Raw genomic sequence first — 17,220 nt, forward strand, 5'->3', positions numbered from 1 at the left:
TTAATCCCGGCAGGCTGAGTAGTACTATGTTAGGGCAGGCGAACTAACACAGCGGTCAGGCGGCTTCACAGAGATGCTGCTGTCCGGGTTCACATTTAAACCTTACACATTCACAAAGTTTTACTCAGTGGTAACGAGCTGCATCAGCAACATCGCCTTTAAAATCTTTCTTCTTGTATCTTTACACTTTGTTTTCCCTTTGAATCCTTTCACCCGGGTGTTTGAAGTGGGAAGGAAGGGAAGGGGCACACGAGATAGCACGGGGTCAAGGGCATGCTTACCTGTTGGGCGCGGAGCTCAGCCTCTCTTCGTGCCCTCTCTCTTTCTCTAAAAGTGTAAAGGAAAAAGGAGGTGAAAATAACCATAAGCAATGACACACACACATACACACACACACACACAACCGCGAAAGCACATTTCCAAGGGAGAGCTACCTTTTTAAAGAAAACTTTGCTAAACACAACAAGGTTAGAGACTTCTGGTCAATTATGCATTCTGTGCATGCATTAAATGCACAGAACTCGGAATTTTATATCCAAGGAATTTTATGTCCAAGCCACCAAGAGGTAATGTTTCAAACAGCAGGTTCTGCAGCATCCACTGGGGATTCTTGCTGCAAGAATGGAAATTGACCTTGTAACTCACAAGGTGTCCTTCTGCCTCATCCGAGCAGGAAAGCTAGTGTACCTCTCCTCTTCCTCCCGTTTCCTCTTTTCTTCCTCCTCCCGTTTCTCCGCCAGCAGCTGTCTGTAAATTCTCCGAGCAATCTGACCTCGGAGTCGCTTCTGGAAAACCACGGCGGCTTTCTTCAGGTGCAGAAATCTCCTCCTCAGAAGGAATGCTCTGTAGTTCTTCTGTATGATCACCACGCAGTCCAGGACCTTTCTGTATTGCTTTCTGAAAATGAAAACAAAAGCAGAACAGGATAGTTTTTGAGGGAATGAGGCTCTGAGCTCTTCAATGAGTTTCCATTAATGCTGTAAGACAAAAGAAAAGGGCCAGGTTTTGAACGTCTCATTATAGCGGCAGGAGCGGACAGGAGGTCCCTGTGGACAAAACAAAACAGAAGGAAAACAAAAGCATAAGAACACACAAAACTAAAGCAAGAACCTTATCATTATCTTGGCTGAAACTAAATAAGTCCATAACCCTTAATGCTGACTTGGAAGAGTCCTGGGAGGGGCTGGACTGTAAACAGCACCAAAAAAGATTTGTTGCAGTCTCCCGTCCTCATGAGGGGGAAGAAAAAAAGGCCACAGCACCATGGTCCTGTACTTCAGAAAATGGAACAATTTCTTACAGCAGGTGGGTCCACAGAGACGGACAGAGCTCCAGCTCACAAGGCGAGAAGCCACCTCGCTGAGCAAACACGGGAGAGGGGAGCCCTCTGTGGACCCAACAGGCCAAGAGCCAAGTCAACAGCCAGGCTGCCCGGCTTCAATACATGACACAGAGGAACTGGGTATCTCTGCCCTGTCCCCTCCTGTCACTGGTCTACTGGAGACATCAGGAGACCCTTGCCTACATTCCTCCCGGGTCAAGCCCACTGGGCATCTGGCATCGCTAGTTAGGAGCGCTGCCCTGAGACTCTCCACAGCCTGGTCCTGACCTCCGTCCAGGTCTGATGGAGGTCTCCCCTCGGTGTGCTTCTTACCGTGCCAAGTAGCCCAAGATGTGGGCCCGGATCACCATGGCCGCCCTCGTAACTTCCTCCTCCCGCTGCTTCTCCAGTTTCTGCTCCAGGGACTCTCGAAGGAAGACCTGGCCGGGGGAAAAGGAGGCATCAGAAGCCAAGAACGTGGCTGGTAACAGGAGGTTCTCTGAGTCCGAGACAGCTTCTGGAGGCCATGCCTCTCTCTCCGTAAATGTGCTCCAAACACATTTCCAAGGACAACAATGGTTCTCCAGCTCCCTGTGGGGGAGGGCTGCTTTGTTTTTTTTAAACTTTCCAGCTGTCATGTCCTAAGATATTTGAAAAATACAGTAAAAATATATTGCTAGGAATAAAAAGCAAAGATATAGAAAATACAAGTTCCCCCTGCCTTTTTGGGGTGGGGGGGGGTATTAGCTCCAACAGGCACAGAGGACTATGAAGTTGCCATCAAAGTTTATAGTCACTTAAGTGGGACAAATAGTTTACGGACCAGCACCAGTCCCACATAAAGTGTGAGTCACAAGGAACAGAGAGATGCCCTATGTTACGGAAGGAAAGAAGGAAAGGGAAGGAGGAGGAAAAATATTCAGGAACTTTGGATTTTATGTTACTTTAATAGCGCATGGAAACTCTCTCTGCATGACTGAGAAGTCATTACGATCACGGTGTCTTGGCCTCAAAAACTTTAATGCACATTAAAAAAAAAATTGACATTCAGAATGTAATCCTGAGGGCACCTGTGACTCAGTGAGTGAAGTGTCTGCCTCCGGCTGAGGTCGCGATCCCTGGGATGGAGCTCAGCAGATGTGGCAGGCTTTCCTGCTCAGAGGGGAGTCTGCTTTTCCCTCTTTCTCTGTCTCCTACCACCCCAGCCCCTGCACCCCCTCCCCAGCTCATGCTCTCTAATAGATAAAGAAATCTTAAAAAAAAAAAAAAAAAAAAAAAAAAAAAAAAGTATCTCTGAAAACCAAGTTTAAAATGAGAATTGAACCATTTTTGCTTCATCTCAGTTTGACCCTCACAAGAATGCAGAATTGGGACAAAACAGATCATAGCCATTTGCTGGCCTATTTCTGGTACCAGGCGCCTCAATCCTAGGCTTACTAAATAAGGAAACTGTCTTTGCTAATTGGCACTCTGTATCAGAATTCCTAGTATTTGAAAGGATGTGAAAACATTAAGACCTTCCCTCAATCAAGCCAGCTTTTAATTTTATAATTTCAGATTTACTGCCTGCATGAGAAATTCTGAATGATTTCCTAGAAAAACTAGTGCCAAAATATTTTCGTGCTTTTCCATGAACGGTCAGCCTGGATGCATTTCGGAGGTGGTGGGCGGGAAGCTAATGGATGCTCTCGCTCACTCATGATGCTCTGATTTATGCTTCTGTCAGTCATTCTGGCCAATCATGATGCATTCTGTTTTCTTAGTAGCACAGTTTCCCAAACACTCTGCTCTGTCTCTTCCAAGACATTTGGGCAAAAAAAGCAAATAAAGAATCCTACCAGCAGGTGACTCACAGAAGGTTTACCTCCTTGTGCTCTGGGTTCCTGAGCACTTGCAAACTCTACCACAAATAATTCCCCTAGAAAAGTTTCTCATACAACCCTTTTCCTATAGTTGCAATTACAGGCTCTATTGATGCATGATGCCTCTTTGGCCAAACTAAATAAATAATTTTTAAAAAGGCAAGTATAAAGCTTATTTATTTGAAAATAATAAAAAGTTTCAGAACTAGGAATCTCTGAAGCAGTTTTCATCAAGATTAGACTTACAAGAAGTATTTAAACTTCTTTGAGGTTTTTTTCAGCATTAAAGATCTTACTCTAATGCTGTAGCTCTGGTGAGTATTTAAAAGGACAAAAGTCACATCTTGGGGAAGCATGATGGCGGTGGGGCTTTCACAAAACAAAATACCAGTTCTCACAAGCAAATAGCTTTATGAAGGGAAGAGTGTGTCTCACCTTTCTAGAAGTCTACAGAATGTCTCCATTTGAATCAGAATCAGAGAAATACCTGCTTTAGTATTAAGTTTCATGCCCATCCCAAAGAGTTCTCTGCCCTGCCTAGTAAATTTACTGCCCCATCATCCTCTAGATATTCTTCCACTAACCCAAGGGGCAAACAAATAGAGCAGAATACTCTTAGAGACCCATCTCTGCTTAAGAACATCCACCCTGAATTCATGCAAGGACACACGGAAAGCCATGTCAGTTCTCCCAGCCGAGCAGTGAGCAGTGGCCATAACCCATCTTCCTGGGACGTGGCCAAGATGGAGCCTGCGCGACCCAGCAACTGACTGTGACGGCAAGTGCTGCCCTGAGTGGGTGCCTTCGAGTGGCTCAGCAAAGGGCAGTGCCCACTCAAGGGACTACCCTGGGGAACTCAACTCAACATACAGTATGAACAATTTCATCTGGCCTTTTTTTATCTTTATCCCAATAGCTCAAGAGCCCAAGGATTATTCCAGGAAGATATCTTTATAAGCAGTACCTCTTGCAGGCTTTGTGGCCACAGAACAGAGGGAAAAAGGTCTGGCAACAGAGTCCACTTGGTCAGAAAAATGAAATGTATCAGAGTCACAGAGAAGTGGGAAGAGTCAAAACCAGGTCACCCTCAACTCAACCTCACAGCGGGGACACACAGGGGAATGTTCTGGACGGGCTGTTCACCGGAGGTTCAGCCAGGATTTCTGGCTTCTTTAGGAATGCTTCCCCAGAAGATACGAGTTCTTGCCTTCCAAGAACTAAATGTGTTTTTATGTGAGCCAACTAATTCAGATGCGTTTAACTCATTGACTACAACACTGTCGACGTTTCCTTGTCGTGTGTGGTGGGAATTTCTCTACCAAAAGATTCGGATGTTCATTAGTTGTCAAGGCTTTAAATGCAAAGACCTTCTGGCAGCAACATGACCAAAACACACACTCGTGTATGATTAAGTCAAACAGTGGTCAAGGTCAAAGCTATTTAGTGGACACGACTCAAATGCTCTGATGCTTACATTTTCTTCCCAATGTTTCTGTCAACTCTCAAGTTTCCGTCCTACTTCTATCTCCAACTGGTCACCAATTAAAGTTTAATTCCTCTTTAAAGATGTCCTCATCTTGAATGCTTCCCTGAAATTTCAGTCCACAGTGAGGTCTCTCTTAGAGAAGCAATGTTTTTATTCCTAGAGATGACACCATATGATTTACTGGCGGCACGTGGAGGTCTTCTCTCCCAGGAACATAGTAAACTGAAGGGCAATGTCATCATGTCTCTGTGTCCCCTGTGCTATGCCTGGGTTCAAGCCTTGCTTGGACCTCATTTCCATAATGTAACTGGAATTGTATGTGAAGTTGGATTGGTTCCTGAGAGCTCAAAGAAGAGACCAGTACTGTCTGAGACATCACGATATTTGGTGTTACTCCACTGTATAAGGCAGCGGGATAGGAGGAGGGTATCCACTGAGAAAGAACGCAGTATCTTTTTGATTACAAAGTCAGAGCAGGTGACATTGTATTGTCAAGTGTTCCATTTGAACTGTCTTTAGAAAGTTTCCCCGAGGGACTAAATGGGTGATACCCTTGTTCCATCCCTTACAATTTTCCAGCACTCACCAGACATTGCCTGAGCTCCTACTCTGTACACTGTGTAGAAGAATGAACAATTTATTCTGTCCCCTGGGTGATGTAGAAAGTCAACAAGCAACACCAAGATGGCACAAGACAATGGCCGAATGTCACAACGGGACTGATGTAGAGGACAGAGGGGGGCTTGGCTCAGTTTGGGGGTGTACTTCTCGTGCAGGGTGCAATGGAGAATGTCAAAAGAGATTCCGGCCCAAGTCCATGTCTAAGCGGAGACTGGAAGGATGAGTCAGATAAACAGGGGGTTAAGTGGGCACCGGAGGAAGGAGAATTCCAGGGAGAAAGACCTATACACCTGTGAGGACACATCCTGAGGTGACCCCCAATAACTTACACCCCAGTTTAATGTGGGTGGAAACGGACTTCCTTCTAGCAAACAGGATATGAGAAAGTGATGGGATCTCGCTTCTGGGAACACATGAATTATAAAGACTCCGGCTGAGGAGACCACAGCCAGACTCTCCTGCCGGCCTTAATGACGTGAGCCGCCATGTTGTTGGACGGATCACGTGGTCAGAAACTGCTGGGGCCTCTGGGAACTCAGAGCAGCCTGGGTGGCAGCCAGCAAGAGAACAGGGACCTCAGTCCTACAGCTGCAAAGAACCAGCTGCTGGCACCGCATAAGCCTAGAAGACGACCCCAAGCTCCAAAAGGGAACGCAACTGCAGCTGACCCCGACTGCAGTTTGGGAGACCCTGACAGAGGCCCTGGTGAGGCCGTGCCTGGAGCCCTGACCCATGATAGCGTGGGGGGATTAAAACGTGTGCTGTTAGAGCAGGTACGTCCGTGGTAGCTTCTTACACCGCAACAGGTAACTAACCCAACCCCTTTGCATGCTGTCGTTACCCTGTTGGATATTTGGATCTTAAATCCCTGCCAGGGTGAAACTGCTCAAGAGGAGAAGAGCCTGGGCTGCCCGGGTGGCTCAGACGGAGGAGCACGCGACTCTCGATTTCAGCTCAGGTCATGATCTCAGGGTCCTGAGATCAAGATTGAGCTCCACGTCAGTAGGGAGTCTGCTTGAGGGAGTCTCTCTCTCTCTCTCTCTTTCTCTGCCCCTCCTTCCAACTCTTTCTCTCTAAAGTAAAGAAATCTTAAAAATAATAATAATAATAATAAAGTTAAGAGTAGAAGAATAGGTCCATTCTACACTTTCCTTTGCTGAGGGTCCCCACGCGACCCCGCATCCTCTCACTGATGTGATGGACGGAATGTCTGTGCCCTCTCCATGCCCGATTCGGACGCAGAGCCTCTAGGAAGTAATTAGGTTTGGATGATGTCGGGAGGGTTGGGCTCCCTGATGGAATTCATGCCCTCTAAGAGGAGGGAGAGGAGCCAGAGCTCACCACCGTGTGAGGACCCTGCTTGCAGACTTGCAGCCTCACGAACTCTGAGAAATGAACATCCAGTTCTTTAGTCACCCAGTCGGTGCTGTGCTGTTAGAGCAGTGCGAACGGACTGAGCCAGTCAGCGAGTCTCCTTCCTCGCCCTCCCGTCCCCCCCTTTTTTGAGAGCAAGAGAGTGAACTGGAGTAGGGAGGGACAAAGGGAGAAAAAAAAATTTTTTTTTTAAAGAATTTATTTGCCAGAGAGAGACAGCGAGAGAGAGAACACAAGTAGGGCAGTGGGACAGGGAGAAGCAGGCCTCCCACAGGGCGGGGAGCCCGATGCGGGGCTCGATCCCAGGACCCCGGGATCAGGAGACATTAAACAGCCTCCACACTCAGGGCTGAGCCCAACACGGGGCTCAAGCATGACCCTGAGATGATGACCTGAGCCAAAATCAAGAGCTGGACAGTCAACTATCTAAGCCACCCAGGGATTCCCTTTGTCCCCCATTTTTTAAACAATTTTTTTTAAGATTTTATTTATTTACTTGACAGAGAGAGATCACAAGTAGGCAGAGAGGCAGGCAGAGGGAGAGAGAGGAGAAGCAGGCTCCCTGCAGAGGAGGGAGCCCGATATAGGGCTTGATTCCAGGACCCCGGGACCATGACCTGAGCTGGAGGCAGAGGCTTCAACCCATTGAGCCACCCAGGCGCCTCTCCCTCATGTTTTAAAGAAAGAAATTCTCTGGTTAAAAACAATGTAATAGGAGTGGAAACGAAAATACTTTTTGGGTGCTGCACTGCTACTGGGAAGACCAGGAGGATGAGGCATAAGGAATGCCTCTTACTTTCGAGTCCCTCCAAACACTCAACAGTCAACCCCTCAGCTGCCTGCCTTTCCGTGACAAGTGCCATTTCTGTCTTCCTGTGTGACGAGGCCCAGAGTGGAGGGAAGAAAACGAGTGAACGGCAAAGGAAGATTCTGGCAGCTCCTTGATACAAGGAGGACAGCTCACACGACCAATGTGACGGCTAACTTTTGCTATTGAGGCCAAACTGCCCCCCCCCCGCTCCTGTCTGGAATAAACAGGAGCCAGGCCTCATCTCAGCCACACCAGCATGTTCCAAACATGACCTTCGCTTGGTCTACTAGACTGGCTTTTTGTCAGCCTACGAGATCTCTGAGTGTTGGCCAGTTCCTTGCATGACAGCTCCCAGCGGGGCAGGGACAGCAGGCAGCATTCAGAGTACCAACAGTCAGAAGGGTCTGGGCTCTCGCTTCTCTGAAGTCGGAGGCTTCCCGGCACTTCCTGGAACTGAACTGCCCATCAGCCCAAATGTGCCGACTGCCTGAAGGAAAACACACACACATACACACACACACACACATACACACACACACACACGCACGCACGCACACACACTCCGGGCCCCAGGTTTCAGAAAACCGAGTTCCTGACAAGTCAAGGACTTCAGATATAACACTAACTGTCTTGAGGACAAAAGACTATGGTGGGCATGGCACCTTATCGTCCCCCACGTTCAAAAGTCATAAAAATCATTTGTTAGCAGTCACACAGGACACCTGTCCCAACATCGCCCAGGAGTTTGATGGGACGAATATTTTTTTTTTCCTTTAAGATTTTATTTATTTATTTGAGAGAGACAGAGAATGAGTGGGTGGGGAGGGGCAGGCAGGGGGAGAGGGAGAAGCAGGCTCCCCACTGAGCAGGGGTCCTGCCATTGGGGCTCCATCCTAGGGCCCCAGGATTGTGACCTGAGCAGAAGGCAGACGCTCTACCACCGAGCCCCCAGGTGCCCCCACCAGGCGAACGCCCTGTCCGTAACCTTACCTTGGTCTTGCCCAGCTGCCACTCGCTGTGGGAGGCGTCGTAGAGCTGCAGCAGGGCTGTGCACTTGCCCCTGATGTCCTCGGGCACAGCTGCGTTCCGCATCAGCACCTTATACCTGCCGCGGAAAGACGCCCCACGTCACCTTTCGCTACAATCCCTTTTCCCCAGCTGCTCTGAAAAGAAAGCGGACCTATGCAGCCCCGCCTTGCCTTTTGTAGAAATCCTGGAAGGGTCTCCGGACCGCGTAGCCTGCCTTCCGGATCCTCACCGTCTCCAGCATCCCGGAATACCGCAGCTGATTCAGCACGACTGCCTGGTCGAACTGCTCTGGCATCTGGAACGTTAGAAATGGTGAAATGATAAAGGGAACAAGGTCACCCCGCACCCCCCATGCCCCGATTCGCCCCCTGGAACCCATCACTGGGCTTCAGCAGCCACCCCTGAGCCCTTCCATTTTCCTGCAGTCCCAGACTTCACAACATCTCATCGGTAAATACTATCGATACCATTTCTTGATACAACCACAACGCCATTGTCAGATCTTAAAAAAAGACCAATAATTCCTAGTATTAATCTCCATGTTCCCATTTCTGACTGTTTTAATGAGGATCATAAACATACTGCCATTTTTAACAGTGTTTCAAAGAACCTAAAAAGTGTCATCTGAGGTCACTTTATTTCCTTTTTTGAACTTCCATTTCCAGGAACTGAAAGGCATGTTTCTAGTCAAAGAATAGAGGGACCCAGTGAGGGGTGGAGGGCGGGGTGGGGAGTGGGGGGGAGAGAAAGCACACCAGTGGAGGAAAAAAGACAAAAATAGAGGTCTCGTTTTCTCAGTATCTAGTCAAATCTTCTGTGTGCTGAAAGCTCTACACGGTGACCCCTAGGTAAATGAATCCCAGAAAATCCAAACCAAAGACACACCAAAAAAAAAAAAAAAAAAAATTATTAAACCCAAACTTCATGTCCTGAAATGCGTTCTCTTATCCACGCCATTGCCAAACAATCTGGCAGTGTGAACAGGACAATGGTCTTTCAGGGGAAAGCCCAAAAGTAGGCCGCTTACCACTTGCGGCTTTTTGGGCAATGATTTGTTTTTTAATCCAAAGAGCCATTCCCTTGAACTAATTTGTACTTTATCCTACACAACTGTGAATAAAATGACTGAAAAGGGGCAGAAGAGAATAGAAGGTCACCGTTAAACAGTGGGGAAAAAAAAATGGCTTAAATTTGCAGTCCTTAAAAGCGCGGTCATTAACACAAATTTAGGCTTAAAGCCACGTTCTCCCGCAGGCTCCCCAAACTAGCAAAGAATAAATTTGAAGAATGTTCTGCCAATCTCTCCTACAGCTTGTGATGGAACAGCCTGAATATCATCTCCTGCAGGCTGACCTCTCTTATATTTAATTTAATTCCTTCTACAAACAATGTGGTCAACTTGTCTTTACTCAGCAGTATTCTACCCAAGGACAGCCAATACATTAGGGCAAATGTCCAAAAAAGTGTGGCGCCCTGGTTTTTAGTCTTGATTATTTAAATATCCCTGGAAAAGTAAGAAAAACATAAAAATAAGAAAAATCAGCCTCGGTTACTCTTATGCCTTATCTTTATGTTATAAAAAATGGAGAGAGGCAACGGTTCTAGAGGTATTCGGTTAACATGCTTCCGTTCTATTATCTGGACTCTAATCTGGGCAGCAGCCATCCACAAAGACTATCACAGAGCGAACGTGAAACACACAGAGAATAAAGCATCAGGTTTACTCGACTTGTTAATTTCATCATCAGACACCAACTAATTTAATATTCCATCACCGGACGCTCAAAGACTTTTCTTAATCTCTCCCCATACCTGAACCACCCAGTTTTTCCGTGCGTCTTTTCTTCCAATCCCTATTTAACAACGTCACCACGATTCCTTAGTTTGGCACCAGTTCCTAGAACGTCCTAAAAAATATTACAAAAGGGACCCCCACTCCATCCAAAAAAAGTTCAGCTGCACTCACCATCCTCAGCCTCTCCAAGGAACATTCCACCTTCGGCTTGGCTCTGGGGCCAAAATTCATATGGAAAACGCCTGCCACACTGACCTTTCTGCCACAGCTAAAGACACTGAACAATAATGAACACCATTCCTGTGCTTTAAAAAGTGCTCGGTTGCCATGACAACCCCTTCCATTCTCGGGCTAATTAGGGTGGTGTGGTTGTAGGATTTCATACAGCCCAGGGAGGGAGGCAGGGCGGGAGGGAGCCACCAGGAGTGGCCGCTCCTTCCAAGCTCGCACTGCGATTGTGTTTCTGGCCCTTCCTAGTAATTTAACCAGGAAGGGGGGATCTAGAGGCAGATTGTCGCCATGGGCAACCCGCACAGCACTCAAGAGGTTGGGGAGGGGGGTAAGCCTGTATTTCCATCAGTGCTTCTCTTTTTAATTTCTACTTCCTCCTCTGGTGAATTTAATGTTCAAAGATGACCCAGCTGGGGGATGGCCACGTCACAGCTTACAGGCATTTTCCTTCCCAAACTTCCCCCGCGTACACGTCTTCCCTGCGAATTAGTCTTCCGGGGCTGGAGTTTGCTCTGACGGTGGCTGCTTCAAGTTTTGATGGCAGCAGATAATATGGATTTTGCGAGAAACAGCTATAAAACAGTCTGGGCTTTAAACACCTACTATGTGCAAGGGTCCATGGTTCATGCTTGAAGACTAAAAAAAAGTGGGGGGGGGGCGCTAGATTTTTTTTTCCCTTTAATCAACAAGCCCCGCCAGGGCGCTGCATTTATTATAACTGATGAACCCACAACGGCCCACCACCAGCACCCGGAGCCCACACTTATCAGGGCTCGCTGTTGTGCAGCGAAGGGTTCTGATGCACAAGGACATACATCCACCATTAGAGGAGTTAAAGGGTCCTACAGAGTAGTTCCACTGCCCTAAAAATCCTCTGGGCTCCGCCTACTCATTTCTACCTCCCCCAACTCCTGGGCAAGCACTAATCTTTTCAGGCTCCCCTTAATTGCTTTTTTAACATTTAATTTTTAATTTTTTTTAAGATTTTTAAATTTATTTGAGAGAGAGAGAGACAGAGAGAGAGAGCACGATCAGAGGGCGGGGGAAGGCAGGGTAGAGAGAGAAGCAGACTCCCCGCTGAGCCGGGAGCCCAACATTTAATTCTTTAAAGAGTAGTTTGAGGCTCCCAGGGATACTGAGAGGAAGATGCAGAGATTTCCGTGTGGCCCCTGCCCCCACATGCGCTCCTGCCCCCACATGCGTAGCCCCACAGGCGGCGGCCTTCTGTTTCCCAGAACCCTTCCATTTAGAAGGGTGGCAGGTATACCAACCCTCATTCCTTACATAGCAGAAAGCCGCATAGAAAACCATATCAAACATTAAAATTAAGCTTCTCAGGAATGCAGAAGAAAGTCAAGTATGAGGATGTAGGGGAGACACATAATTTGAACCCCGATCTGACCCAGCATCTGGGCTCTACCACCGGTTCGCAGCTGCAGGGGAACAACCATTCTACGGAGAACGCAGCTCAGACAACAGCCACGAGGCCGAACGAGAACCCAGCGTGTCCCGTGGCTAGTCTGGGACAGAGCGGGGCGCGAGGGACCTGGGCGGCTGTGCTTCTTGTGTCCAGCTTTGATGGCAACTGTTTTCCAGATAAGGAGCCAACTGAGGCTTAGGGTGAGAGATAAATGCAGCCAGACCTGAGGTATACAAAGATCCCTTTGTTGGCAGCGCCAAAATGGGAAACAAGACCCAACGAGTGGCCGGGGGTATTCTGATAATCGGGCACATCACGAAATACTATGCAGCCATTAAGACCAAGACCATGTGAAAGCCGCACCAGTAGACTCCGGGCCTTTGGCAAGCTGAGAAAAGATGCAGGAAAGTATGCATAACAGCCTCATTTTTGTAAAACAAGGACCTCAGCAAAAAAACCCAAAGGAACAACAACAACAACAACAAACAACAAACCACCAAAAACCAAAAAAAAAACCCCACCCTATTTATTGTACGTGCATGAAGATACAGGCATACGTCGTTTTATCATGTTCACAGACCCTGTGTTTCTCACAAATTGAAGGTTTGTGGCAAAGCCGTGCCCAGTCTGCCGGCACCATCTTCCCAACAGCATTTGCTCCCTTGTGTCACATTTGGGTGATTCTTGGAATATCTCAAACTTTTTCATTGTGACCAGTGATTATGACTTGCTGTAAGCTCAGATTAAATTAAGTATTATACTTTCTTAAAGACCTAATGCTACTGCACACTTAAAGGACTACAGAATAACGTAAATCTAATGTTAGAGGTCGTGGGAAACCAAAATAGTCATCTGGCTTGCTTTTTGTGATATTCACTTCACTGCAGAGGTCTGCAACCAAACCCGCAGTATCTCTGAGGTCCTCCTGTCTAAGTCTCGGTACACATGTGCAGAAAAGCACAGGAACACTCATGCTCGCCCCTTTCTGGGACAAGAGGGTATTGTTGTGGATGCTGGGAAGAAAGGTTGCTAGGAATAAAAGGGAATGAAATATCAGGCTGCACTGAACGAAGAAAATAATCATGTATACACAATATGATTATTCTTCTACTTGACTATATATCTTTGAAGATATTTAATAAATAACATTTTTTTAAACAAGGTAAAAACCCAGATATCGAGTGGATTCTAATGGCCCTGTATGGAACAGAGGGAAGGGAAAGAGAAGGAGGAAGATCAAGTGTGAAGCTACGAGAAAGATACTTAAAAGTAGAAATTAGCTAAACGGCCACCAACAAATGAGGGCTTACGGGTGCCCAGCTGGCTCAGTCGGGAGCGCATGTGACTCTTGATCTCGGGGTCGTGAGTTTGAGTCCCACAGTGGGTGTAGATTACTTTAAAAAAAATAAAACCAAAACAAAAACCCAAAGGAATGGATAAATAAAATACCTATCTATTCACACAATGGAGTATTATTTGGTCTGAAAAGGAACAAAACACTAAAACATGCCACATGAACCCTTAGAACATTATACTAAGTGGAAGAAGCCCGTCACAAAAAATCATGTGTGTACTACAGGATTCCATCCATATGAAAGGTCCAGAAAGGGAACTGGGCAGACACTGAGTCGTGGCCGCCTAGGGCTGGTGGAAGCAGTGAGGGTAGGTATGTGTCGGCGGGGTGGGGTTGGGTTGGGGGGCAGGCCAACAGTAGGGGGTTTCTTTGTAAGCTGATGAGAAAGTTCTAAAATGGCCAGTGGTGATGGGAACACATTATTCATGAATATATAAAAACCCACCAAACTGTACACTTCAGAGGGGTCAACTGCAGGTATGTGAATTCTATCTCAACAAAGCCAGTTTTTTAAAGCCACACAAGACATGGAGGCATTTAAAATGGATAAGCTGGGGGGCTCCCGGGTGGCAGTCGGTTAAGCGTCCCACTCTTGGTTTCAGGTTAGGTCTTATTTCGGGTCCTGGGATCCAGCCCTGGGTCGGGCTCTGTGCTCAGCACAGAGTCTGCTTGAGATTCTCTCTCCCTCTCTCTCTGCCCCTCCTGCATGTGCTCACTCCCTCTAAAATACATATGTAAATCTTAAAACATAAATAAATAAAAATTTGAAAAATAAAATGGACAAGCAGCAGTGGATATGAAGGGAGTCTTCCTGGAGAAAGGATGGAATGTATTTGTTTCAGGTAAATCAGTTCTACAAATAATGATGATGATGATGATGACGACGATGATAATAATATTAATTGGGAAGACTATTTTTCCCTACCACCTTAAAAAGTAAGATTTCAGAATGTCCAGACGCAAATGACTGATTAGCAGGACATGCTAAGACCTACCCCCAAATCCAGTTATAATCCAGCCCTATCTTCTGCAGCTTCAAATCTAAATAAAGGGCAAGAGAAGTGCCGATACACAGGGACCCAGGACAAGGGAGGCTCTTCACAACCGGAGACAGAAATAAACGCATTTATGCATTAATGAATCTAATTACCCTGAACACTACCTAGCCTTTCATAATTTCATATATACTGCATAAAGATAATAAGGATGTCAGCGATTCTGGAAATCGCCCCCTGTCTACAGTACGAGGACATTCAATCCGTGCTTACAGAAGAAAACAGCGAGTTCATTACCGATGGACCCTCAAAGTTCTCGTGCTTCTCAGCATTTGAGAGATGTCTCAGGAACCAGGGGAGGAGTCCTGAGAACTCAAAAAGAGTGGGAACCTGGCTGGCCATGCAGAGGCCCATTGGGTATAGGGGGGCAGTCAGGACTTCAGGGAGAAGGCATTTCTCTACTCTGATCTGGGGGTGTGGGCAGGTTAGGACAGAGGATTCCATCTTATAGACAAGGAAACTCCAAGTTTCTCCCCTAGACTGAGAGCAACCTTCCAGGTAACAGCATGAAATGCCCCTGCCCCTGTCTGGACCCAACAAACATTTGGGTCCAGATTGGAGACTGGCTCTACTCTGCTTAGAAAATAACATGGTAGCAAAGCATAGGCTAAAACCAAACATGGGATCTGAGCAGTATACCAACAAGTGCCTTCCTTACTGTCCTTAGTAGCTCAATAGAAAAAAAAAATTCACTTTCTATCTTATAAGACTTAATTTCCCACCCCTCTGGTAGACTTTATCAAAGTGAGTAGTGTAACATTCTAAAATTAAAGAGTTCTATTTTTTCCTGTTTTGCTTTTTTTTTTTTTTTTAATGGATCCTGACCTAGTTTCTCTATGTGAAATATCTTCGCCTTTATTTACACACATATTAGGCCTGCAACTGAGGAACTTATCTCATAGCCCACATTATGTTGGATTAGTCCTTGCCATCCTAAGGAATAGAAAATAACCTATTTAGTAAAAAGAACCCTTATATGATTCTTTATTTTGGTAAGTAAATACTGCAGTAGAGTAGGGGAAAGGCCCAACTAACCTTAAACAGAGAGGATTTACTATCTTAGGTGTATTTGTATTACCATTACTGGATATACTTTTGCTCTATTCACCTTTAAACATTAACCTCACCTCTGATAACCCTTCTTCAACTGCAGGAAAATCCAAGGTTCCAGAAAGGCTTATCCGAAGTCAATTACGTTATACTAATAAACTATCATTCCCAGCCCTGTAAATGACTGAGAAAGTCTTACAATGGGACGCCTGTCCTCACCTTACTAATTAACCAAAAAATTAATTAAAAAAAAAAGATGCAAGGCCTCTCCATCTTTATTTGCTGTGTTTGCTACATCAAACTATCAAAAGCGGTCCATAAATATTGAACCCAAGTTTATCGTGCTTTGAAGAGCTTTCAAAAGCGGGGTTACTAAACCGGCAATATAATTTTCCTGACCTTGAACAGGCACTAAACAAAAGCCCATTAAACTAGCGACAAAAGGTCTTTGTACTTACATCAGTCATTTCACTCCCGCACTGTGTACCACTTTGCACAGTTGTTGCCGCTCGCGGACTTCACTTCGGAGCGGAGAGGGAGAAACTAAGTTCCCCTAGAGAAGAGGCAACTCCCGCACCGCCCTCCCCCACCAGGTGAGGAACAGGAAGCAACACTGTGACATTGACTGCCAAACGCTGTGGTCAGTCCTGCAGGTCAGATCAGAGAGCATGGAAATGTCTCCCTCCCGGGGCACAGGCTTCGCGCCACAGCCTTCCCGGGGGAGCGCAGTCACCGACCCTCAGGAGAAAACGCTGGACTACTACACCCAGAAGCGGCTGCGTTCACCTCAGAGCCTCAAAACCCCCACTGCTCAACAGGAAAGGAGGAACCGGACCAGAGAACGAACACACACACACACACACACACACACACACGCACGCACACACGCACGCATACACACTCACAGAATCCTTCCGAGGAGCAGTCCCCTGGTTAACAGACTCCCAGCACACACCACACCAAACTAAGGCAAAGGCTCCAATTTCCCATTCAAGGCCCTGGCATATGGCTCCAGTCTGCCTTTGGTCAACACACAGCTAGGTCAACGCGACATCTTGTTCACATTCTAGAGAACCCTAGATGTTTCTGGACTAAAGCTGTCACTTCCTGTCTTCCTCAGCCGGAGCTAGCCTCACCACCTGGATGTTCTCCCGTGGTCTCTGTTGAGTTTCATGGATATTTTAGGGGTCTCCCATACACACCCTCTTCGATGCATAAATCTGTTCCTGAGGCATCTGACTGCTGCCATCTGTCACCTCCCCTTCCCTTGGTAGCACACGTGTACTTGCTTTAGGATGTGACCTCGACCATGCATCTTCTCATGTATTTTTGCATGTGTGTCTGTTAGACATACCCGTGTGAAGTCCCCATTAGAGGATACATTCCCTCAGGGGAGGGTCTGAATTTTATGAATTTCTCACTAAATTGCCTCCCTGACATACCACATACATACGCACTTAAACTACGGTGTTGCATAAGCAAAACTGTGGTTCTCTTTACAGCCTTTTCCAATGTACCTATTTGGCAAGGACTCAGAAATAATACCAAAAGACCGTTCGTAAAAGGAAAAATTGATTGACTTCTCTGTGAAAGACACTGTTAAGACAATGAAAAGACAAGCAACACACTGGGAAAATATTTTTAAAATATTTATCTGAAAAAATACTGTATCCAATATAGGGATATCCAATATAGGGATGACTACTACTCAAGAATATGAAAACCACCACCCGATGGGAAAAGGAGGGGAAAGATCTGGACACGTCACCAAAGAAGATTTAGGGACAGCTACTGAGCATATAGAAAGATAC

At 46.5% G+C, this 17,220-nt stretch overlaps 1 protein-coding gene across 2 annotated transcripts in view; it reads right to left on the reverse strand.

The window, feature by feature from the left end:
* The window catches only part of MYO10 (myosin X), a 211,424-nt gene that overhangs the window by 30,913 nt on the left and 163,291 nt on the right, over positions 1-17,220 (reverse strand). For both annotated transcript variants that reach the window (XM_004761205.3, XM_004761204.3), the window contains exons 20-24: positions 8,675-8,799; positions 8,466-8,580; positions 1,655-1,761; positions 688-897; positions 282-327 (exon numbers count right to left, since the gene is read on the reverse strand). In XM_004761205.3, coding sequence (XP_004761262.1) covers positions 282-327; positions 688-897; positions 1,655-1,761; positions 8,466-8,580; positions 8,675-8,799 — 603 coding nt within the window. The remainder of the gene's footprint in view (positions 1-281; positions 328-687; positions 898-1,654; positions 1,762-8,465; positions 8,581-8,674; positions 8,800-17,220) is intronic.

Source organism: Mustela putorius, unplaced genomic scaffold (genome assembly GCF_011764305.1).
Source record: "Mustela putorius furo isolate JIRA1106 unplaced genomic scaffold, ASM1176430v1.1 tig00000589_pilon_pilon_pilon, whole genome shotgun sequence".
NCBI lineage: Eukaryota > Metazoa > Chordata > Mammalia > Carnivora > Mustelidae > Mustela > Mustela putorius.